The sequence below is a fragment of the Lissotriton helveticus genome, chromosome 10 (assembly GCF_964261635.1).
Source record: "Lissotriton helveticus chromosome 10, aLisHel1.1, whole genome shotgun sequence".
NCBI lineage: Eukaryota > Metazoa > Chordata > Amphibia > Caudata > Salamandridae > Lissotriton > Lissotriton helveticus.
This window is the reverse complement of record NC_136071.1, coordinates 937,638,089-937,663,811: the sequence shown is the minus strand read 5'-3', so window position 1 is coordinate 937,663,811 and position 25,723 is coordinate 937,638,089. Positions and strand designations below refer to the sequence as shown.

General features: G+C 45.1%; 1 protein-coding gene across 2 annotated transcripts in view; it reads right to left on the bottom strand.

Moving 5' to 3' along the window:
• The window catches only part of CROT (carnitine O-octanoyltransferase), a 498,400-nt gene that overhangs the window by 8,406 nt on the left and 464,271 nt on the right, over window positions 1–25,723 (bottom strand). For both annotated transcript variants that reach the window (XM_078663596.1, XM_078663597.1), the window contains exon 16: window positions 391–510. In XM_078663596.1, coding sequence (XP_078519722.1) covers window positions 391–510 — 120 coding nt within the window. The remainder of the gene's footprint in view (window positions 1–390; window positions 511–25,723) is intronic.

Here is a 25,723-nt window from a genome sequence, read left to right as displayed (position 1 = left end):
ATTAGTGACTTTTTGACAAAGCCAATAAGTCTGTTTTATATATGTTGATGTGCTGACCCCTTGATAAATCCTATTGGCCTGCTGATCCTTTGAGAAAGCCAGTAGGTCTGCCTTACTTACTTTTGTTAGCCAAACTTTCTACTTTGTGCTAATTTATACCAAACTGTACTGCTATTTCAAGCAATACATTTGGAAAACACCAGCGCTAACATGTCAGCTTAAAAAATGGTACAGCTATTCCAAATAAATAAATTACCTTCCTCTTGGACATCTGTCGAGTAGGGCCCGCATATTACTATATATTAAGTTACAAATCAGTGCACACAGCATCAGAATCATAAGGTGCAAAGTCTTTTGATTATTTTAATAAATATTGAAAATATGTCTTACCTATCATCCCTAATGCGATAAAACATCCCATACCCATCAGGAATCATGGGGACAACTGCTCCATGAACAGTCGTATAGCCAACCAAACTAGTCGAAAGGACAAAGTTACCCCCTCCTCCGCTGTGAAACAAATGAAGAAGAATCCTTTAGTAAACTGGGAAGGATGTAAAGAGGTTACAATTATTTTGGCTCAACAATGCTACTCAGTCAAAAGTAATAATGTAGTTATTCAGTTCAGAAAATTCCTGCACAGGGTTAAAAACAGTAATAAAATAAAAATTTGCAAATGTGTTAAAAAATAAAATAAATGAAGACCACTAAGTGTCCTACCATGTCAGTCAAAGCAGTATCTTTGTTGGAGATACCACTCCACTAAATTCAGGTGTCCTTGATTTCACCACAACCAGAAGAACTGGGTGCAGTGAAATCCGGACTGAGTCCACCTACCAAAATACAGGTGGCACTCACAGCTGGAAAATGGCCTGGTGAGGAGAGAAGGCAAGTGCAGTAAATCCAGGACTACGTTACTCCCCCTTTTTCAGGCACTGTAATGGCGGATAGATAAAGCCAAAATCAGGTGAAACTCATGGCCTGGTAATAAAGGAAGATGAGTAAACAGATACACAAAGTCCACACCCGCATGTTATTTCCCATTACCAGATCATTTTTAGCAATGGCATTATAATGGTGGGAATATACCACACTGCACTGGTAATTCTGGGTGCAGTTATTTCCTCGCAATTAACGTGCCACTCATGACTGTCCCTTAGGTGACATAATTATGGGCAAACAGAGACAGTGATTCATTTACACTAGATTTATACATGGCAATGGTTTGCCTGGACTCTGTGCAGGGGTGGAAATGGGGATATTGGCATGCCTCTGCACTCCCTTGTAATAAGTCTCTGAGAGGCAGGTGGTGGAACCTAGTCGGAAGGAGGTTACCACCTACCTCCACCAAAGTATAAATAGGGACCTTAATGTTATTATTAAAGAATGCCACTTAAGGATTGGCATCGAAGCACAGCTGGGTTGCATTCAGCAGCCCAGCTGAGACCCCAATGAGGAAGCATGCCACCAACTAGGTTGGTGGGTGAGGAGTCTTCTTACAAATCCATTGGACGTCTGTACTGGGTTACATCATATGGAGTCAATATAAGTGTAATCACTTACCTGTTGGTTCCTCCACATTGTTTCTATTGAAATGTATAATGCCAAAAGGCATGAGGAGCCTTACAGGAAAATAATTTAATCTTTTGTACACAACTGGATGCATAACTGTAGGGTGTGGGAAGGGTAACGAACAAAACCTCATTCTTGATGTGACAAATAAACAAATTTGTGCCTAAAATGTACAAGCTTTGGGAAAGTATTGCCAGTAACAGGCCACGGTACTGACTTTCTGGTTTGCTTTAACATTCGTTGATGTTAAAATGTCTGCTAGAGCATCACAATGCATACAAATATAGGAATGGCTTTTGTACTAAAGAAAAGTAATTTCAAGATTAATGCTAATGCATATGCATCAGTAGACAATTTGTCTTTTTTTTAATAAACAATTGTTATCAAGCAAAAAGAAAAATACTTTGTACATTGCTTTGATAAGTCGGTATATGGGTCCACTGTAAAAACATGGCAAATACAACTTAAATAGTACGAATTGAGTCCAGTCCACCACCAATTTGTCATGTTTAGGTTTCTCCCACAATCCGCTTGCGATCTGCTTGTGAAATCTATTGTATTTAATATAAATCTTAAAAGGGGCTTACATCCCGCCTCCTGGCTTTCCTTGCTTTTTACTGGTGCCTGTGCTTGCCACTAACTTCTCTATTTCTATTGGCTATACCATACTGTTTCCGGTACTTACCAATACTTATTCCTGTGCTTCTTTTATCAGTTTCCAGGTGACCAAGTACTGTTTCCATCTGCTTTTAGGGAACAATTCTTTCAAGCTTTAGCATGCACAGCACTTTTTTTTCCTCCGTCAGCAGACCAGTTCTTTGTTATCGTCATCTCACCTTCAAATGGTCAACATGAGCCTCTGTTACGTTACACATAGGCACATTCATCAGGGACCCACTCGATTGCATCAGAGCCCGGCGCTTGTTTACACTGCAGTACACACTTCACTGTCTTCCAGGGGCACAAGTAGGCATTCACTCGAGTGCATCAGAGGCCAGCGCTTGTTGTTTTTACGAGTGTGACAATATCGCTATTGTTTGCTTGGAGCCCGCAGCAATTGTAAGTACTTCCCGGTGCGTTGAATGCAGGTGAGCGGCTCAGTATCTCAGTTGGTCCCTATCACCACCTTCCCTATGGGGGTGTACACTGGAGCCAGACACGTGCGAGGGATCAGATCGTGGCCCGAGAATACAACACTAACCCATTAGTAGTTGGTGCACTCTACTGTTCCCGTGTGAGTACATGGCAGAAAGACAGATTCGAGCTGAGGTGGTTCCATCCCTGGACATCTCGTGCTACAGAGCGCGGGGGCCCCCGCTGCCATGGACAGCAGCAATGAGGTAACAGTGCCCATTGGGGAGAATGGAAGCATGCCGAAGGCTCTTATGCAACAGTTGTGGCCGCACTGACAGCCCCATAGAAGTCAGAGGGGTCTGCTGCTACTCCCTGTGTGCATGTTATAGGCAAGGCTGAGGATAAGCTGCATGTGTTACTCTCTTCAGTGCTCCTGTGCTTTCCTGTTACCTTCTACGAGCTGCTCCAGCCTTGCCCTGTCATGTGATACACCCTGAACATGTTGTGCCCCTCATACCCTGTTACTTCCCTTGCACTACCCCTGCCATGCTGATATTTTGCTCAGGCATGGAACATACTATAAAGAGAACTGTGTCATGACATGTTTGACCCCACAGCAGCCTTGCCAGGTCCATTTATGGCATTGGCAATGTGTGGCTGCAGAGTTGCTGCCATGCTCCTTTGCGGATTCCCTGCTCGTGCTAAGCTGCTTCCCTGCCACCGCATACCGCTGTCCTCAGCTGTCCCTCCCTTTCTGTAATAACATTTCTCCTGCTGCTCCACCGTGCTGGAGAAATGCAATTACAGTACAATGCAACACTTCTACGCTGCCACCCTGCCAGTTTCCAAGCAGTCTCAGTACACAATAAACTGTTGCGAAGTCTACAGATGGAGCCTAAAATCTCCTGACTGCAACTACAGCTGCACCTGCAGCTCAGGCTTCAAAGGCAGCGACTGCCAGGTAATAGCATCATGGGGGCAGCAGGGACTGAGGCGATGCAGAACGCATGCAGGTAACATGGAATATCGGTGTCCACCATGAACAGCTACTACTAGTGCGCTTCTAGCCGCTAGGTCATCTACTGACGCTCATAGATAAAAGTGGTATTAACTACCCTGTTCGATGCGGGAAGCGCTGGTAATCCCACTGCTGAAAACTGGAAGAGAAAGTACGAATACGGCCTCTTACAGACCATTATCAATATTAACCACCGACTACAAAATATTGAGCAGTGTTTTAGCGACCCGACTGTTGAAGCACATGACCACGTTGGTCCACAAGGACCATGGTTTCATACCGATGCGGAACACGACTTCGAACATCAGACGGTTGGTGCGCCAACTGGAAGAAGACCACTCGGGGGCGCGGCAGCCAATGGTGTTCTCGGTAGATATTGAGAAAGCTTTTGATAGCTTAGAGTGGGAGTATCTATACAGGACAATGGGATGTTTTAGATTGGGTGAGCATTATACACAATGGACGAATGTCCTGTACACATCTGCAGTGGCCAGAGTGAGGGTTGACACGCTGATATCCTCACAATACCCGGTGGAATGAGGGACGAGGCAGGGGTGTTCACTGTCCCCATTGTTGTTCGCCCTGGCAGTGGAACCCCTTGCGGTTACAGCTCGGGGGGGGGGGGTGGCAACACTATGAGGGACTAGAGAGCAGAGAGGGTCGGCAGTACATATCGCTATACGCGGATGACCTGCTACTCTTCCTTAAAGATGCTGACAGTGCAATGATGGGGGCTGAACGCTTGCTCTCGGACTTTGGGGAAGTCTCGGGCCTGAGAGTAAACTGGTCAAAGACATGCATGTTCCCGGTAAGGAAGTGGGGGGACTCGTCCGGACAAGATTCGTGCAATGAGGTGGGAACCTACCTGTTTGACTTACCTGGGGGTGAACATTTATCACACGGCGGCGGACATGCTAGAGGGAAATGTGGGCGCTGAAAGGCAGCATGGCCTTTTGGGCCACCCTCCCGCTGTCAGTAATGGGTCGTATAGCCCTCTTAAAAATGATAGCGCTTCCTTGTTTCTTATACTATTTTAGAATGCTGCCAGTGTAGATACCGAGCTCCACTTTTAAACTATTGAAGTCGCTTATAGTGTCTTTCCTCTGGGGCGCAGGCAGACGCAGAGTCGCGCAAGCAATGCTAGTACGACCTAAGGTTGAGGGTGGTCTGGCGGTCCCAGACTTTGAGTTGTATTATTTAGCGGCCCAGCTGCAGATTTTCACGCAAGCAGTAGCAAGAGAATGTAGGGGACCGGAACATAGGCGAGGCCATGGAATACTGCGCCACGTCCTCTCATTTATAGCGCTACAGCAGAGACTAGACCTCAGAGACTTACTCACGGAGGAAAAAACGCTCAGACTCTGTTGGAACCGCTCGCAGCGCAGAGCGGGGGTGCTACATCCGTACGCGCCCAAAATTCCACTGGGCATGCTGACGGCATTGTTGCACGGCGGAGACTGGTCACAACTACAGACCTGAGAGGAGGCGGGACTCCACATGGTGGGGGACCTCTATGAGGATGGGGCTATGCTGCCCTACCAGACACTCCAGGAGATATTCGACTTGCCGAGGGGGGGTTTCTTACTGCACGCAGTGCTAACGAGAGCGATACAGGCGCACTGGCGGGAGGGACTGATGGACCCCAAGACGTCGATGGCATGCCAATATACCATGATGGCGGCTGGGACGTTTAAGGCGGTCATGTGTCTATACTCGAGAATGATCAATGAAGGGCTGGCACCCCTGGCGACACTGAAAGGAAAATGGGAAGTGGATTTAGGGAAGGATATCCCTGATGCAGCCTGGGCGCAGATACTGCGAAGGGCCTGGAAGAGCACGAGGAACGCAAGGTTCCAGTTGATACACTTTTACATACTCCATAGAGCGTACTTGACGCCAGGAAAAATCCAGAAATACTTTAAAGCGACGGAAGCGGCATGTCCCAGATGCACGAGAGGTGGGGTAGAACTAGATCACATGCTATGGTCCTGCCCCGGGATGGGCCACTATTGGGAGGAAGTGGGAGAGACCCTGAGTGCGATCACAGAGAGACAGCTGATATTTGATATGGCCACAAGTATTGTACATTGGTTCCCCCACACGCCCAAGAATAAGATCACAAGCAAATTTGTGGACATGGGGCTTATACTAGCAAAGCATGAAATTACGAAGCACTGGAAAGCAACTGTGGAACCTAGCAGCGCGCGGTGGGTTCATCAAATGGGCTAACAGCGAGAGTGCATTGAGGTATCAGCTAGCGTGTAGACGAAATGATGACAAAGCATTAGAGGCAGCGACGGCGTGGGAAGTCTTAGTGCAGGCGCTGCGTGAGTACGAGCCACAGGATGATGAGCGGGATGAGCCACTGATTGAGGGTAGCCCCGAGATGAGACAGGTACACACAAAGGGTTAAGATGTGGTTACTCCTGTGCATGTCTGATAGAGAGAATGGATAGGGTTGTACGCGTCTGTGATGGGGGTTAGGGAGGAGGGAGGGAGAGTGTAGTTTTGTTAGGAGGGAATAGTCGGATTATATTTTAGAAGACATTGTTTATATTGCTATACTGGTTGTGCAGAGCTAATATACCAACATAACGGGTAAGGTACAACAGAGGGAGGGGTCCTGATCGATTACACGAGGTTGATATGGCAATTGGCATGTAACTGCTTGTGTATGTTTTGTGCAGAAAACCAATAAAATACGTCTTTAAAAAAAATAAAAAAAAATTGATAAAAGTGCTATTCACTCAAGTGTGTTGCATGTTGTAACTCACTTATATGGTACTGCGTTACATACTGGTTTTATAAGTGACTACGCAAGTAATAGAACATGCAAAACAGTAATTATAATTTTCAATTAAGTTTCAATTCTTTTTCATGGAAGCAAATTCGTATACAAAAATAATACAAAATGTCTGCTTCCAAACATACATAGTCCTCTTTTGATTGGCCGAAAACAAATCTTTTATTTACATTGGCTGCAAAATTGAGGCTCCTGCCAGTCAAATGTATTTCTGTCTGTCCGCGGGATATAAATCATTGACTCTCACCCACCCTGCTGCAAATTCTTGTAGAGGGCGCTATGATACTCACCCACTCACCAGTAATTGTGTATATGTTGTTTTCATGAGAATCTACAGCACTACATGCCACAAACAGATGCTTACAGAGAATGTAACATTTTCCATATGTGGCATGTGTGTAGATACACATGCTTCGACTAGACTGTAAAGCAGTCCTCCATAAAGCGGCGGCTTAGAATGAGGATGTATCAGAAGACTGGAAAAGTGTATGTGGGACAGCCTGGCCAACAGCAGCTTGTTGTCTGACTAGGACATCTACCCCGTAGAGTTTGGTAAATGTATGAGAGGCGGTCCAAGTAGCTGCTTTACAGTTATCAGATAATGGTATATTATCTAAGAAGGCAGTGAAAGCCCCTTTCTTATGAGTAGAATGAGGCCTTGGTGGGACAGGCAGGGTTACTTTACCTTTTGCATTTAAAGTGCAACACCCACCTTGGAAGTGGCATAACCCTTGTGTAGCTTGGAGTAGGCCACAAAAACCTGTTGTATTTTACGGAAGTATTTTGTTGTCTCCATGTAGTACATTAATGCTCTCTTGACATCTAGAGTATGCAGAGCGTGTTCCGCTACAGTGTGAGTCTGGGTGTTGAAAAAGATTGGGAGCTCGATGTTCTGGCTGATGTCAAAACTGGAGACTATACCCTAGGGAGGAATCTTGGATTGGCCCTGAGAACCACCCAATTGTGATGTACCTCGAAGAAAGACTCTTCCACGGGAAGACAATGAATTTTGTTTATCACCTGAGAAAAGTGATGACTATAAGGAAAGCCACCTTCCAGGAGTGAAATTGCAATGGACAAGAGGGAAGGGATTCAAAAGGCGGGCCCATGAGTCTTGTAAGGACTACAATGAGGATCCACACAGGTGCAGAGGCATCAGAGATGGGACAACCATTTTGAGGCCTTCCATAAAGACTTTAAGGACTGGTATTCTGAACAATTAAGAATGTTGCCTATCCTGCATGTAAGCAGCTACACCCACCTTGTGTAATTGAATGGAAGTGTAGACAAGGTCTGATTTCTGCAGGTGGAGCAGGTAACAGACAATGTCTTGTACCGATGCTGTGAGAGGATTGATATGTTTGGAAAGATAACAGTGCACAAAATGTTTTTATGTAACTGTGTAGCAGGTCCTGGTAGTGGGTCTGCGCATGCCTTTGACGATAGACATGTATTCCTATAGAAGGTTAAGATAACCAAACTCTATGACCCCAGGAGAGAAATTGCCAGTTTGAGCTGCTGAAGGCTGGGATGTCGGAAAGTACAGTTGTTCTGTGTGAGAAGGTCCAGTCTGTTGGGGAGCTTCTCGTGAGGAATGAGAGAAAGTTTGAGAAGTGTGACATACCATGGCTAGTGCACCAAGGTAGGCACCACAAGGAGAGTGAGGGATGTCTTCCTCAGCCTTCGTACCACAAATAGTAGGAGTGCAGAAAAGCAGCATCAAATATCCCTTACCAGTTTATCCATAGTGCATTGCCCATAGACTGTGGGTGTGGTAGCCTGGCGGCGAAGTTTGGACATTTTGTATTTTTTGTTATGGCGAACAGGTCTATTTGTGGGATACCCAATGTCAAAAGTAGTAGAGTAGGACCTGGGGGTGGAGTTCTCACTTGTGGACTTGTTGATGCGCCCTGCTGAGCAGGTCTGCCAGATTGTTGTCCACCTCAGGAATGTGTTGAATATTAAGGTGTACTCTGTGATGTACCGTCCATTGCCAAATGCTCTGGACCACACTGGTCAGCTGTGTGGAGTATGTACCTGTAGGAAGCTGGCACTATACAGTATACCAAAAAGAGGTATACTGTGCAAAGAGTCCAGGTATCCCTTATAAGAAGTCCCTGGCTTCCTCAAGCAAACCCAAGGTTCTCTCTTAGGGGGTAGTGTGGTCGAGCAGCCTTAGGCTTATCAGAGAGGAGTGTTAGACATCTGCAATAGACAGAGTCAATATATGGTACACCCGACTCAATAAGGAGGTCCACACCAACTTATAAAAAGAACACTTATCAATATATAATTTATGTGATCAAAATCATCAAAATCAGGTGAGTACGTTTCGAGATCAAAATGTTTGGAGTTTTCAAAAAGCGACAGGAAAGACTTTACTGCATACAGGTAGTTCACAATGACTTTAAGGGACCAATCTTCAGAACTTAAGATGAGTATGGGGCAGGGTCCTAGGCAGCACCAACAGGCACCTCGGGCAGTAGCATAGCAAGGAGGGGCTGTGTGGGGTGGGCAGTCCCCAGGCGGAACTAGTTTTGAGGGGGGGGCGGCGTCCTCCCCCAACTGTTTCCTGCCTTCTTGAGACGGCAATCACCCCCCTGCTCTTCAGTGCGGCCGTCACGGGGCATCAACGGTCCTAGGAATCTGCCAGCACGCCCTGCTCTTCAATACGGTGCCACGGGCGGCATACCTAGGGGTCGCCACAGGCGGTCTTGTTGTAAATGAATCTATGAACCTAGTGTAAATTTTCCAGATTCATGCCCTTATATAAGTATAGATTATCTGATCCTTATATAGGGATAGAAATCATTATCATATTTAGACTGAGCCTATGCAGCCCAAATACGGCATGGCTACTTCCACTAAGTTCCAAGAATCAACAACGATTTCTTAGAGAAACCCGCCTTCAGCAGCTAGGGACTTCCCCTTGCCTGAATACTAATTTATCTAGGAAATCATGGAGTTTTCGAAGAACTGAGTCTTTGTTGACGTTATTAAGTCCAATCATACGTCAAACTCGGCACCTTCAAAGTATAAATATGCCAAGATTTGTCCAGACAAACACACGGTGGTTCAGAGCAGATCGACTAACTACTTGCCCGACGCCCTGCAGCAGCAAGTGCCGAAGGAAGCCGACCCGCCAGCTGACGCACTGAGAGACGCTGTCTTTTCCCCTGCCGAGAAATCCAGCTCCAGGTTTTCCAGGCTACCCTCGCGGGTTGCTGGGAAATCGAGTCCTGAGAGAGAGATACAAGACCTCCTTCATTCTAAACCAAGGTACGGAGCGTTTAGACCGTAGAGAATTCTTGGACAGATTCTCAGCAGAGAAATACTAAACTTAAGCTACTCCCCACTTACTTCTTCCCTTGTACTAGACTTAGGTTAGGTATACTGGGGTAGGCGTATTTTAGAAGAATCATTTGAGTACTTTTAGTCATTATTTTATCACTGTATGTATTTTATATGTTTTAGGCAACTTATGGCTTAGAAACCACATCATGCTTTTACAGTACTACTTTATAATATTTTTCGTATTATATGCCCTGTACTTTATAACCAGTATTACGATTGTAGCAGTACATTTCTTACGATTGACTGAGTAAAACAGCTATCTATTGTTTCCGCGACTCTAGAGATTGATTTCTTATTCTTGGGAAACAAAGTTGTCATGTTTATATGGTTGTCAGAAACGAATCCCTTCTTGTGAATTCGAGAACGTTTCTAGTGACCTCTGAGCTAGCTGGCACTCACAATTAAGTTTAATATATTCGGTAGAGACCTAGTCGACCTCAGTCCTACGTCTAAACTACAGGATATATTATTCCAATGCGCAGAGCCTATTGGGAATATAGGAACTACACTACATGGCGCCCAACATTTGGTAAGGCCATAATTTAACGCTAGGTACTAGAGTAACTCAGTCGTGCTTTTCACACAGACCTCTTTCTCCTGTAAAAAAAACTCCAATAGATGTCTGGAGTGGGTGAAAGGCTAATATCCGCCAAACCTGAGTAGGACGGAAAATCCTATGTGTTAGTTTTTGGTTTGTTCAACGTTGAAGGATACAGTGTTCCAAAATATTGTGCACCTAATCTTTGTTTCCTTGAAACTAGTTCTGCAAACTCTTCAGTCAGTAAAAAATGATTAGTGACGAAGAATTAGCTGCAGCAGCAGCACGAGCAGATTTAATGACAAACAGGTTACAGAATTACCCAGATGTTATAAACATCCCGGTAAATGTAAGGAAAACTATAACTTACAAACTCATAAATAATGGAGTATCATCGATAGGTGGCAGAGTAATTTTTGTTATAGAGGCACATGAATATCGGCAGACAGAGGTATTTTATTCATGTATTCATTTTCCTGCAGCAGATGCAGGAACACAGGAGTTCCACTACTACAAAGTAGAGAAACCTCCAGAGGAATACGTTCCTTACGAGGACATTGAAATTCCATTAACTTACCAAGAGCATCAGCTCTGGTTTAAAGGCGCCCTACAACATCAAAATGACATTACCAGGCTCGGTCCACTAGGTAGACCAGGAGCTACATGGCCGGTACTAGCCAGCTATACACCACATCCTGACATTGAAAAGATGACAGGTCCAGAACTGTTAGCTCAGCTAAAACAGTTAATTAAAATACATAGACAATTGGTACAATATGTCATGTGGACCTTAACTGTCCATCCTACTGTAAGGATTTCACAACACACCCCTCACCAGGGGAACACAAACAAAATTACACCACAGACTATACAATCAGTCATTGGTAGATTGCCTGCCAAAAGGGAACAAATTCCGTTTTGGTTAGCACAAAAAATTACTCAAATTGAGGCAGTATTCCCTGATAGTACACCTCATGAGGAACACAGAATGTTGAAAAACTGTTTACCAATGGGGATAGCACCACATGTGGAGGACTGCGACACTTGGGGTACAGTCTTTGCTTTAATCTACACAAAAACACATGGTGTACCGTCTATGGCGGTAATACCAGACATCCTAAGACAGATTCAAAATGAATACGGACCAGAACCTGCCTTAAATCTGGGTATGAAATTACTAAAAGATTTCAAACAGGTCTTGGCTATATTATTAGCCAACATTAAAGGTGAAGCAGCATCAGTCCGCCAGAAGTTAAAAGAAACAGATGTAACAGACCAACCATATGAGCTTGCAAGAATTATTGAAAAATCATACGAAGAACTAGGTAGAGACAGTTTGGGCGGAAAACCGTTAAAACCCCAATTAACTGAAAATCCTGAAAAAGTTTTTATTAAAAATAATCTCGCTACTCCTAAAAAGAAGTGGGAAAACACTAAAAAGACACTTTCTAAAGAGAAGCGTTCTCAGTCCAGAGGTAGGTCTCACCAAAGGGAGCCCTCTGAAAAGAGGTACAACCTCAGAAATAGGGATAACTTAAGAAAACCTGATAGATATCAAGATACTGATACACGTTCCTCTTGTACCTTTCAGACTTCCTCGCAGAAATCAGAAAGAATAGGACGATGGGAACAAAAAGAAGAACACGTGAAGTCCAAAGACTAACAGCACGTAAAAAAAATAATAGGAAAACTCAATTCACCGCAAAGAAGGTAGCAAGTGTAAAGATCAGACATGCCGAGGATCTTGAGGACACAACTCAAGAACGGGGAGTGGGCCCAGACAATGCTAGACAGCGCAGCAGAAGAAGTGACCATAGCTCGCAAGATCTTGATGGATCATCTGGAGACAGTGGACTTGAACAAATGCATTCAAGTTGAAACTGCCGACACCAGGGTTAGCATGCCCCACAAGTTATATGAAGTAACACTCCGGATGGAGGGGGACATACCTAGAAAAATAAAGGCACTCTTTTGAGAGAAGCTTTCTAAGGGTTATGACATTCTTCTAGGTGAACAAGACTGGCCACCTGAATTTGTCAGGGAGTGCCCACATGGCGAAGAGATGATTTTGCCAGCCTTCTCAGATCACATTCCAATTCATAAAAAATATACATATGCCAGAAAATGGGCAGTAGCTCAGGCTCCAGCATTATATAAAAATCATGTGGGATGGGATGAGGACTCTCCTCACCATAAAATCCAGTTAAAAAATCAACTTACTGCACAAAGGCAGTATCCAGTTAAGCAAGAAGCTAAAAAACAAGTGAGGGAGATTTTAAATCAACTTGAATACCAAGGGGTGATTGAAACATGCACCTAGTCAATGAACAATCCTTTGTTTCCTGTCTCCAAACCAGACAACTCATATCGTCTAGTTTTGGATTACAGACATCAGAACTCCTGTTGCAAAACATTTGCAGTACAAAATGCACATAGTGCAGCACTGATGAATAACATTGTGCGGAAAAGATATAAAACCACATTAGATATTTAAAATGGGTTTATTTGTCAAAATATTGCACCTGAAAGCAGGCATTTGACCGCTTTCTCAATAATGGGGACACAGCGAAAATGTTGCCGTCTCCCCCAAGGATTCAAGAATAGTCCAAGGTTATTTTCAGCCAGAGTAACAGAGTTACTACAAATGTATGATGATGAGGCATTATTTTATGTCTTATGTCGACGACATCTATCTTACAGACGATGCTTTGGACGTGCACTTGAAAAGAGTAAACACAATCGGGTTCGCGTCTGAAGGGTACAAATTCAATTTTAAGAAATCACAAATTGCCCACCTCAACGTCATATTCTTAGGATACCAGTTATCAAGTGAAGGCAAAAGCCTGGCAGCAAATTTTTTAGAAAAATGTGCGTTGCTCCAACTTCCAAAAACACTGAAAAACGTAGTCAATTCTTGTTTTCCTGAATTTTGGAAGAACTTATGTTCTTAACTACGCAGAAAGGGTTAAACCTCTCTACGAACTAATCAAACCTGATTTCAAACCTACTAATTGGACACAAACACACACAGAAATTTTGCGTTCAGTGCAAACAGACATGTTAGCAAAAATACAGTTAGAGACACGCGACAATGTGCACAACCTTGTGATTCGAATCATCCCAGGGAGATGCGGATACATGTACCTAACCTTTAATGAAGGTGAAAAGGTTCAAATAGCTTACAAATCACACTTGTACACACAAGCTGAAATAAAATTCACTTCTACAGAATTTTTTTTGACAGCAGTTCAAACTCTAGTAGCAAAGGAGAGAGCTCTCACGCAGGGTAAACGCATAATGATCGTTACACCTGTACCTGCCTTAGAGGCAGTGACGAAAGCAAGCATTCCCAATGCTAAGGCTTTACATCCGAGATGGATACAATGGGTTAACTTTCTTGCTGCAACAGACGTTGAATACGTCTTTTGACCCCTATTTGAAGACACAAGAATTCCTACAATACGAACACGAATGTCCTCTGCCGACCGAAATTCTGCCTCTAGAACATTACGGATGTATAATCTATACAGACGGATCAGCACAGCCCGCAATTGGGGGTAAACAAGCCTATAGTGCTGCGTGCGCGATTGTTAAAGGTCGCTGGCGCGAAGGTAAATTTAGACCTATGGTCACTAAAACTCAATCACTCGGAGACTGTACAGCTCAGCGAGCTGAACTACAGGCTTTCAAGATGGCGCTTGAAAATACCGATCGCGAATTCCCCACACTCATAGTGTGCGATTCGTATTACTGCGTCCAATCTTACAATGAATATCTGCAGAACTGGGTTCAAAGATGCAAAAGGTGGCACAATCAAGCATAAAACGCTTTGAGAACAAGTAGTTCTTTTGCAAAAAGAACTACAAGAGACTCACGTGATTTATACACTGAGTCATCAGCGTAATGGCGTTCACGTTGCAGGGAATTCATTAGCTGATGAAGCCGCGAAGGCAGCTGTGCAAACGGCATCCGTAGCTACAATCACTTGATCGAAAAAAGTAAAAGACGGTGAAACGTTCCTAATGGTAAAAGCCTCAATGGAGGGCAGCTATGCAGCGTTACCTCTAAATTAGCCACTCACAAATACATACATAATTGATGCAAACTCCATTCCTTTTGCTCGAATCCCTGGAGTGGGGGACAGAGTTATTCCAAACAGGAATCGGAGAGCTGCTTTGGTACAGGAAGCACATATGGGAGAGGGTCTGACACATCAAGGGATCTTAAAATCTCTAATAGAATTAGAATAGATGTACTGGTGGCCAGGAATGAGTGTTCAAGTTTACAAATTTGGAATTAATTGTGATGTCCGTTACAGAGATCACACCTTTGAAGACCACCAGATACCTGACTACAGTGTAGCTAGCCCAGTTCAGATACCATTGCTAGACAGCATTAGGCTATCGACACACCAACATCTCGATGGACAGATGCGGTCCCACAACTACTAGGACAAGATTCATTTGTAGTGGCACCAGCGCTCGGCTGACGCCAGACCTGTTATAAAGGATTTGCAAGTCTTTATCGGCACATACGCAATCGGCCCGCTACATTCTGACCAGGGTCCTGCGTTTAGCTCTCGAGCTTACAAGGAGGCAATGGCTAGCTTGGGCGTTGCATTGCGGTATTCTAGTCCCTTCCATCCTGAGGGTAATGCGGTAGTGGAAAGAAAAAACTGTGACATAAAGCAATCCATACCAGCTAAGGTATTAGGTTCGGGTGATGGGTGGGTCAAACATCTAATAAGTGTTCAACGTAGTCTTAACAATCTGCCAAGAAATTCTCTGGGAGGAATCACTCCATATGAATTACTGTTTGGTACTAGAATGATAATCGAAGACCTCGATTGTCAAACTTCAGTGGTGGAACAAAAAGCCTTTGATGTCAAAGTTCGTTTGGCTGTCTTACAGGACTTAAATGAAACAAGAAGAAGTCTGAGTAACACGATACAGAAGCCAACAACCACTGAAGAAAAACCACCTGTCCCAGCAAGACCTGTCTGGGTTCCAAAGATTGGGGATCTAGTCAGGGAAAAGATCGCGGTAAAGAAGGAATTTGGGCCATCTTACAGAAAAGCAGTACCTGTCTTGGCAATCCAAGGAACAAGATCAGTATTACTACCGCCCCTTGCTGGTAAAAGGGAGAACAGAGTTGTGTCCATCGACCTGGTCAAACCACATCATGTGGCCGATAATAAGTAGTAGGCCCAGTGGACTCCTAAGAAGTAGCAGACAACCAAATCTTGCTACAATACAAGAGGTTCAAATTGAAAGATTTATCACCTTTGATAAACCTGCAGTAAGAAAAGAAGGACTGTGCAACAAATCCATGGAACTTGTGTCTCTGGATACCCAAATAACAGTTCGTCAAGAAACACCGGTCTACAATGATATTGCATCGGACTATACCAACATGGCAAAAGAAGAAACAGCTCCAGCGATTTCATGTAATCCGGATGCGATTCCAACAATTGACAGAACTGCCTCTCGCTATTTTATCAACTTTGATACATTTTCTGAGGATCCCAGTGAACCTGAAAATACGCCAGCAAATAAAACATTCAAAGAAAAAATAACAGAACTCTTTCATCAACTTGAAAAAACATATCTGGTGTCACCATGGATTGAATTTTGGATTGTGTTAGGTGTACTTTTCCTTCTGCTCTGGCTCATATTGGTGTTAGGTTTGGGGAGGATGATAAATGGAAAATACAGTACAATGGACACAGCAAGTAAGAAAATCAACTTGGTCCTGAAACCTCACAAATCATCTCATCGTGAAAGAAGAGACCTATCATCAGTAAACATCACAGCCATTCCTATACCTGGTGGTATAGCATGGGACAGAACTGATTATGACATCTATGGCCCGGTGGAGCTGTTGAAGATTCCACACCAATTTAAGGTTTCTTTAAGTGACTTTGTTTCATCCAGCACATTTTCTGATGATTGGGACTTTGAAACTGTTAACAATATGATGACAGATTTAGAAATGTCAGCTAAATATACAGAACATGAATACCTAGAAGGTTCATCAGATTAGGAACAAATGTATAGTTTTAATCACTATGGTCACCATTATTTGCATAAATCTGCAAACCCTAGAAATGTTTTTTCTTATAATCAATGGGAACATTGTTCAATACCACCAAGGAGTAGCTCAAACACATTTTATGAAATATTTCCGTACTTTTCAGGGTTTAATGTTACAAATCCAGAAACATTTTATTTTAAAAATATAAATACGACAGGAATGAAAACAATGTTGACCAATACTAAACAAATTTATTCTGCAAACTTTTATGCTCAGCTGTCTATATTAGGGTTTGACTTTTGGAAAGACAACATTGATACAAAAACTGTCTGGGGCACAAAAGATTGGCAGGTGCAAGGTTTAGAAGCTCTGTTCAGAGCCTGCATTATACCAGAACAAATAATGTGTTTAAATGACACTGTTCAACACACTTCTTGTCTTGGCCTGGCAAAGATAAAAGATTTAAATACACCGTCCATCCCAAAGCCCGCACCGGACAGTAATAACACTTCGGATGAGGAGCTAGACGTAAAAAAGATTTTACAACAAAACAGAACTAATCCTGATTGGAAAAAATGGTTAATCTGGCCCACAGACACGAATAACTGTCAAGATAGATTCCTGAACAAAACACAAGGGTTCACAGTGAATAGGCCAGATCCACGATACTCCCAGAGACAACATCCATGGATAGTAACCACTTACAGTGTATGAAAGCTATGCCTTGAGTGGCTACAGAAATCTACACTTCCAGAAATCAAACAACACTTATCTTTACTTAAAGAAGGCAATGATTTGCGAGATTTCTTAATGGGGCCTCGCAAACCACGTCGAAAACGTTTCATATACGCCGGTATATACGCTGCGTACAACGAAGCTTGATAAATAACGCAAATGGAAACTGCAGAAAGAATACGAGAAATTGATTGTATTAATTTAGAGAAAAGCCTCTCTGTAGTGGACAATGGGTTAACGACTCTGTCCTCCAGAATTTATTCTTTGGACAGCATCGTATCATCTGCAGTTGACATAATAGAGCAAGACTTTCTAATGTTACAACATGGCCAGTCTCAATTACGTTCTATAATGCTGCTAGGCTGGACGTTACGAAACCTCCGTTCAGGCTACATGCCATGGCGTCTAATCAACACCACGTCACTGTTTTCTGTATTTAACCTTACAGATAAACAAATCTCGTTGGCACAGAAAGGAGCAGACTATACGGTGCTGAGCATTGAAAAACTGGAAAGATTACCATTGACAGTTTCTGAGAAGCCTGTCATTGAATGGATAATACATGGCACCAATACGATACCAGTGACGATTTTCCAATTTCAGTATTGTCTGCAGCATATACCAGCGGGCCTGTTTGAAAGGTTGGGTAAAGAATACATTAAGTCGACCTGGACTTTACCATACACACACAATGTTGGAATGGGGGAAAGGAGGTATTCCTTAGTGGTAAAAAATTGTAAGAACTCACTAAGTGGTACACTTTTGTGCCAGGGTAATAATTTACACGGAGCCTGCGAGGGTTCTGCAAATAACCTTTCATGCCACCTGCACGGTACACCCTCCACAGTGATAGAACCCATTTTCAGGCAGCTATCCAATGGCAGCTACGTTATGCTCAATGACCACAGCTGTTGTGGCATGTTGCCAGGGAATGTGTATCTAGTCAGTGTCTCGTCCAGGGTCACTTGCTGTATGCAAGTATTGTATCCAAAGAGCAAGAAAGACAGGGGAACGGCGTTATGGCCTTTACTGAATATCTCTTCAATACAAATTGATACTTTAAGCAGAATGAAAGTCATTCTTTTGCAAAAAACTGTGCCACTGACCTCGTCTAAAGAAACTTATGATCTGCAAGTTGCAAGGACTTCTGCAGAGATACATGCATTATTATCAACAAACTGCCCAGTACATTTCTCAGAAATGTTAAGTCAAATCTTAAACATGTCTGATACCAGCGGCATCGCACATGTATTTAAGACGATTTTTTCGGGACTATTAACACCATTTGAAGCAGTCCTTGGCATTTTTCCAAATTTCGTGCACTCTGTGTTCGGCGGCTTGCCTCTCATCTTGGGACTAGTAGCAGGAATTCTATTTTAATTCCTTCTACTCCGATATGGCAAGTCCAGTCACCGGCGATACTCAGACTACAATGGAAGGAGCCCTCCTTGCCATGAGGTATCGTGAGAGAATTACACAGATTCTTGGCTTGGCTCGTTTAAGAGATCTGAACACAACCTGGTTTCTATCGTTCAGACCAATTTGGCAAGATTGCATCTTACCTGTTCTACGATGCCTGCTTTGCGGAGAGGAATGCGTGTTGGACATTTGTCTTACACTTCAATCAGTCCTGCCATCGGATGTTGACGCTTTGCTCGGTCCGGTAACGACTCATGCATCATGTTGCCCCCAACGGCTGCCAATTCTGATGATGGCATTCATTGAGGTCTTACCGGCAAGTCTAACTGAGGATGAGATACGAGACATCACAGGCACACAGGTACCATCTACTTCGGACTTTGCTAATGCTTCAAACGCTGGCGGCGATGATCCTCATCTATGCACATTTGACCTGCTAACTGAAGTGGTTCCACTTTCACCTATTACGGTAGATGGTTTCTTTGCCAGCCTAGATCATCTGATGTTTTCTCCTGACACCGAGAATAACTTTTGATTAAATTCACACAGCGTTCTCTGAACTCTGAAATTCGCCTTCGTTTTTTTTCTGTCTTCAAAACAACCCGACTAACAAATTTGAACTTTTTCCAAAATAGAACCTTTTGGCACAGAGTAATCTGCTTAAAGTAGAACTATTCTTAGACAACAAGATTTCTTTTGAAAACATCCTAATGACAATATTTGGTCTTGTCCTGGAGAACAAAAATGGTTCAAATATTATGCTATGAGATGATCTTGAATAATTTTTTCTTTCTGTAAACTTCAGAGACATTTCATGAATGTAATTTTGTATTTTATAAATGATAGAATGTATGCCCCATGCTATGTTTCATGTCTATAGAGAGCTGTTTGTTCATATTAGTCTATACTCGTTGCAGTTAAACAAGTCTTTTCAAATGCAATTTAAATGTTGTATTTTGGGTGGAATTGTAAACACTAGCTTTAGATATGTTCAGTGCTTATACGTTAAGTTTTATTGAACTTAAAATCGTGGAGTGGGTGTTGTAAATGAATTTAGGACCCTAGTGTAAATTTTCCTGATTCATGCCCTTATATAGGTATAGATTATCCAATCCTTATATAGGCATATAAATCATTACCATATTTAGACTGAGCCTATGCAGCCCAAATACGGCATGGCTACTTCCACTAAGTTCCAAGAGTCAACAACGATTTCTTAGAGAACCCCGCCTTCAGCAGCTAGGGACTTCCCCTTGCCTGAATACTAATTTATCTAGGAAATTGAATATGCTACTTACCAGTATGCATCTGTTCTTGGCATGTAGGGCTGCTGACATTCATATTTAGTGCATAGATCGCCGCCTAGTGTTGGGTCCGGATGATTGCACATTTTTGTCCTGGAAGAGTCTTCGAAGTATCACGAGATAGGTGGCTCCTCCCCTGGACTACAGTGCACATGGGCATCGACTCCATCCCCAGATTGTTTTTAGCCATTGTGGCGAAGATGGAGTGTAACAGTGTGAGCGATGTCCATGCTAAGAGTAAGTGTAAAATCTGCAGCCGCTACAGGCGCCGGGGAGGAGGGTGGGCGATATGAATGTCAGCAGCCCTACATGCCAAGAACAGATGCATACTGGTAAGTAGCATATTCAGTTTGAGGCATTTGGGCTGCTGAATTCATATCTAGTGCATAGAATATATAGCAGTCCCTCCATTAGTGGCGGCCGCCTGTGCCAGCTGCAGACGTTTGAAAAAGTGTTTTTAGAACAGCCTGCCCTACAGCTGCTTGGAGTGCACATCTACACAGTAGTGTTTGGTAAATGTGTGTGGGGTAGACCATGTGGCTGCTCTACAAATGTCTTCTGAAGGGATATTTCCAAGGAAAGCCATGGAGGCCCCCAACTTGCGGGTGGAGTGGGCTCTGGGGGGGATCGTTAAAGTGCGCTTAGCCTTTTGATCGCAAATTTTAATACACTTAACGATCCACCTGGCTATACCTGCCTTGGAAATGGGGTTGCCCTTGTGTTGTGGCGAAAAGGCAACAAAGAGTTGTTTCGTCTTCCTAAAATCTTTGGTCCTATCAATGTAGTACATCAAAGCCCTTTTGACGTCAAGAGTGTGGAGCATTCTTTCTGCCACTGTCTCAGGATTTTGGAAGAACACAGGCAGTTCAATAGTCTGATTGACATGGAACTGTGAAACCACCTTTGGAAGAAATGTAGGGTTAGTGCGCAGCACCACCCGGTTGGAGTGAATTTGTATGAATGGCTCCTGTACAGTGAGCGCCTGGAGCTCACTAACACGTCGCAGCGACGTAATGGCTATCAGGAAAGCCACTTTCCATGTTAAGAACTGAATTTCGCAAGAATGCAGAGGCTCAAACGGTGGACCCATCAGTCGGGTGAGGACCACATTAAGGTTCCATTCAGGAGCAGGTGGGGTCCTGGGAGGAATGACTCGTTTGAGCCCCTCTAGAAAAGCTTTAAAGGCAGGCACTCTGAAAAGGGAGAGATGCTGCCTGTTTTGGAGATAAGCCGCTATGGCGGATAAATGTATTCGAATGGAAGCATAGGGTAGATTGCATTTGTAAAGATGTAACAGATAACAAATGACGTTGTGCGTGGACGCGTCAAGCGGGTCAATGTTGTGGTCCACGCAATAAAGGACAAACCGCTTCCATTTTGCTGCGTAGCATGCTCTGGTGGTGGGCTTTCTTGCTTCCCGTATGACATCCATGCAGTCAGGAGGCAAGTTGAGGTAGCCAAACTCTAAGACCTCAGGAGCCAGATCGCAAGGTTGAGCTGTTGCGGATCTGGGTGCTGAATGTCGCCATGGCTCTGCGTCAAAGTCTGGGTGTGAGGTGCAGCCTTTGATGCGGTACCACGGAAAGGTCTAGAAACGTGGTGTACCATGGTTGGCGTGCCCACGTTGGAGCAACCAGGATGAGCGTCATCGAGTGTTGCTTTAGCTTTCGTGCCACCAGCGGTATTAGAGGTGCTGGGGGAAAAGCGTACGCAAATTTGCCTGACCAGTTCATCCATATCGCATTGCCCTGCGACTGTGGGTGCGGGAACCTGGCGGCAAAGCTTTGGCATTTGGCGTTTTCCCTTGTGGCTCTATCTCTGGATGACCCCACTGCAGGAAGTACGGGTGGAGTACTGATGGATGTATCTCCCACTCGTGCATTTGATGGCTGTACCTGCCGAGCAGGTCCGCCATCTGATTGTCCTTGCCTGGGAGGTGTTCCGCCATGAGGAAGATGTTCCTCTGAATGGCCCACTTCCACATGCTCTGAGCTAGATGAGACAACTGTGGAGAGTGTGTACCTCCTTGCTTTTGAATGTAGTACATGGCTGTCATGTTGTCCGTCCGGATCAACACGACTTTGTTGCACAGATGTACTTTGAAAGCCTTCATTGCCATGAAGATTGTCATCAGCTCTAGGTGGTTGATGTGCATCTTCCTTTGCTGCGTTGTCCATAGCCCCTGCACTGTGTAGTGGAGCACATGAGCTCCCCAACCCTGGAGAGAAGTGTCGTCGTTAGGATGATTTGTGGGACAGGCTCCTGGAACGGTCGGCCCTTGCAAAGGTTGTGTGGATTCCACCAATGCAGAGAGTTGTATGCACGACCGGTCACCAACACTAGGTCTTTTAACTGTCCGTGAGCCTGATTCCACTGACGTGCCAAGCACTCCTGGAGCGGACGCATATGTAGTCTCGCGTGCGGGACTATGAAGATGCAGGAGGCCATCATGCCTATCAACTGCATGAACACTCGTGCTGGAAGCGAGTGTTGCGGTCTGAACTTCTGGATTAGCAACTGAATGCTGTTGACCCTCACAGAATATGGCTGCGCCGTGGCCGCCAGAGTATCTATGGTCGCGCCTAGATACTGCCGCACATGGGCTGGCTGAAGGTGTGACTTTCGATAATTCAGTGAGAATCCCAGATCGTGAAGAAGGTGAATGGTGTGGGACATGTTGGCAGCGCACTGCTGGGCCGACTTCGCTTGGACAAGCCAGTCGTCCAGATAAGGGTAGACGTGAACGTTTTGTCTCCTGAGGTGCGCAGCCACTGTTGCCAAGCACTTCGTGAACACCCTGGGCGCTGTGGTCACTCCGAAAGAGAGGACTTTGAATTGGTAATGCTGAGTCTGAATGGTGAATCTGAGGTATTTTCTGTGTGACGGATGTAGTGGAATGTGAAAATATGCATCTTTTAGGTTGCAGGAAGTCCCCTTGATTGAGCAAGGGAAGAACCTGCTGCAGCGTGAGCATATGAAAGTGTTCTGAGAGAATGTACTGGTTTAGGGGCCTGAGGTCTAGTATGGGTCGGAGGGACCCGTCTTTTTTTGGGATTAAGAAGTACAGGTAGTACAGTCCCGTGCCCCTTTGTTCCACTGGTACTAACTCGATTGCCCCTTTTTGCAGCATGACGAGTACCTCTTGCTGCAATAAGCTGCAATAAGTGCAAATGCTCTGTGGACATAGGACGGTGTTTTGGGGGTATGTTGGGTGGAGTGGATGTTAACTCCAGACAATAAACATACTGGATAAGCTTTCTGACCCACCTGTCCGTGGTGATGGATTTCCAGACTGGCAGGAACTGTTGGAGTCTCCCCCCGACTGGTGTTGTATGGTCGAGGGGCAGTGACAAGGCGTCACTGTTTGTTGGCTGCGGAGGATCGGGAGTTGTTGTTTCCATGACCCCTGCCCTTGGCGCTGTTTTCGCGATAGCCACCTCTACTCTGTTTGTTGTATGAGGTTTGCGCACCACTAATGGTGTACTGCGTTTGCTGGGACATCTGGCCTCTGGAAACACCTCTATTGCTTGAGCGACGAAAAGTACTACCCCTGAACTGCTGGGACTGGAGAGCCCCCATAGACTTTGCAGTCTCGGTGTGTTTTTTGATCTTTTCCAGAGTGGTGTCCACCTCAGGTCCAAATAAGTGATCAGGGTTTACTGGCTGATTTAGGATGGTGGTTTGTATCTCCGGCTTGAACCCGGAGATTCTGAGCCAGGCTTGACGCCGCAACATCACACTTGTGTTAATGGCCCTGGCCGCGGTGTCTGCTGCGTCCAGTGCACATTTAATAGAAGCATTTGAGATGAGTTTCCCTTCTTGAATGAGCATCTCTGCTGCCTCCTTATATTCATCTGGCAAGTGTTGTAACAGGGTTTCAAGTGTATCATAATGTGCCCTGTCATATCTAGCCAAGAGTGCCTGCGTGTTAGAAATGCGCCAGATATTGGCCGCTTGAGCCGCCACCCTCTTCCCCGATGCTTCTAGCACCTTAGATTCCTTGTCAGGGGGAGGAGCATCACCAGTAGTCTGTGAATTTGCCCTCTTCCGGGCATTAGAAACAACCAGAGAGTCCAACGGCAACTGGCCCTTGATGTAGGTAGGGTCGCCAGGTGCCGGCTTGTACTTTTTTTCAATTCTGGGGTTTATAACCCTGGCACGTGTGGGTTCTTTAAAAATGTCTGCAGCATGTTTTAAGACACCCTTTAACATAGGCAGAGTCTTTACGGTTTTTTCAGAGGTGGAAAAGGTGTCAAACAGAAAGTCCACTTCAATAGGGACAGCATGGAGCTGGACGTCATGATTTTTGGCTGCCCTCTCAATAAGCGCATTAAATGCCGCAGAATCCTCAGTTGGGGAGGTTTTGACAGCATACATTTGAGTGTCCGGGGCAGTTTGTGGATCCCCTGGGTCTGCAGCATCTGCCCATGTGTCATGCTGATCTTCAGGATCAGTGTCGGCAGGGTAGTTGTATTCCTCATAGTCACCTTCCCCAGCCTCCACATCCGAGTAGGTGGGCGAGATTGGAGCAGTGTCCTGAGCACGTGGATTAATCAGTTCAACAAGGACTGGGGAATCTGTGGAATGCTTTTTCTTCTTCAAAGGAATTGTGTAGGACTCCATAGGCTGTGCTGTTGTGATCTTTCGCTTGTAAATGGAAAGTTTACCGGTGTTGGCGTCGATAAATTGTTCCAACTGCTCCTCGAGTAGGGGTTGTCGATGCTTTGTGCCTACAACTGCAGGAGTAGGTGGACACGTCATGGACGCCTTGAAGACCTTCTTGGGCGCGAACGCCTTTGGCGCCACTTTCGGCGGCAGCGTGAACTGAATCGGCGCCGTCGACTTTTGCGGTTTGGCGTCTGGCTTCGAGGTGAAAGTATCCTTCGGATCGACCGCGGAAGCCTTGTCCTTAATGCGCTGCAACGAGTCCGACACCTGCTTCGTGAAGGATGTGGACGGTTTCGTCGACTCAACAGGTGTTCTCGAGCCACTACCATGTGCGGACTTCGAGGGTAGCAGTACTCTTGGCCTTGTCGGGCCGACGTGCAGGATCGACAGCTTTTGGAGCTCCAAGTCCTTTGACTGTGTCGACGGCCTTCGGCGCCGACGGCTTCGGGTTGGCGGCCTTGGCAAACGCTTTCGGTGCCCCAGTCTTCGGCTCGACGCCCTTGAGCGACTTCACCGATTCGACAACCTTCTTTGGCTTCGTCTGCACCGACAGGTCCGAAGACGTGGAGCAGACCAAGGCGGCAGGCGCTTTCTGTTTCGACGGCGCCTCTATCACTTTCGGTTTTGTCGAGACCGAAGTTTTCACTTTCGGTTTCGATTTGACCAATGGCGGCTCCGTAGAAGTGTCCGTAGCCGGGCCCGGAGGCGAGACCGTGGATCTAGGTGCTAGATCTTGGGTAAGGCCATCCCTCGACCTGAGCCTTAGTTATTGTCCGAACGGGGCATAGCTCTTCGTCTGAGCTATCTTCCGTGGCCCCATAGGCCTCATTGTCGTCTCCTACCTCGTCGACGACTTCTTCTGTATCGAGCATTTCGACGTCTGCGTCGTAGTTGGAGTCGATCTCTGCCGCTGGATTTGAAATCGGCTCTTGATCTTCTTGCTCGTCTGCCTCTTCTCCCTTAGTATCGAAAATGTTCACCGGGTCAGGTGCCGTCTGCTGGGCCTCCTGGCGCGCCACGCGCCGAAGTCGAATAGTCTTCTTGGATCGAAAACGAGAACAAGCCATACAGTTGGCTTCATTGTGATCCGGCGACAGGCACTTGTTGCACACCGGGTGGACGTCGATGTGGGGATACTTCGAGTTGCACACGGGGCACCTCTTGAACGGGCTCCGTTCCATGATGTGTCGTCGAATAAGGCCTGT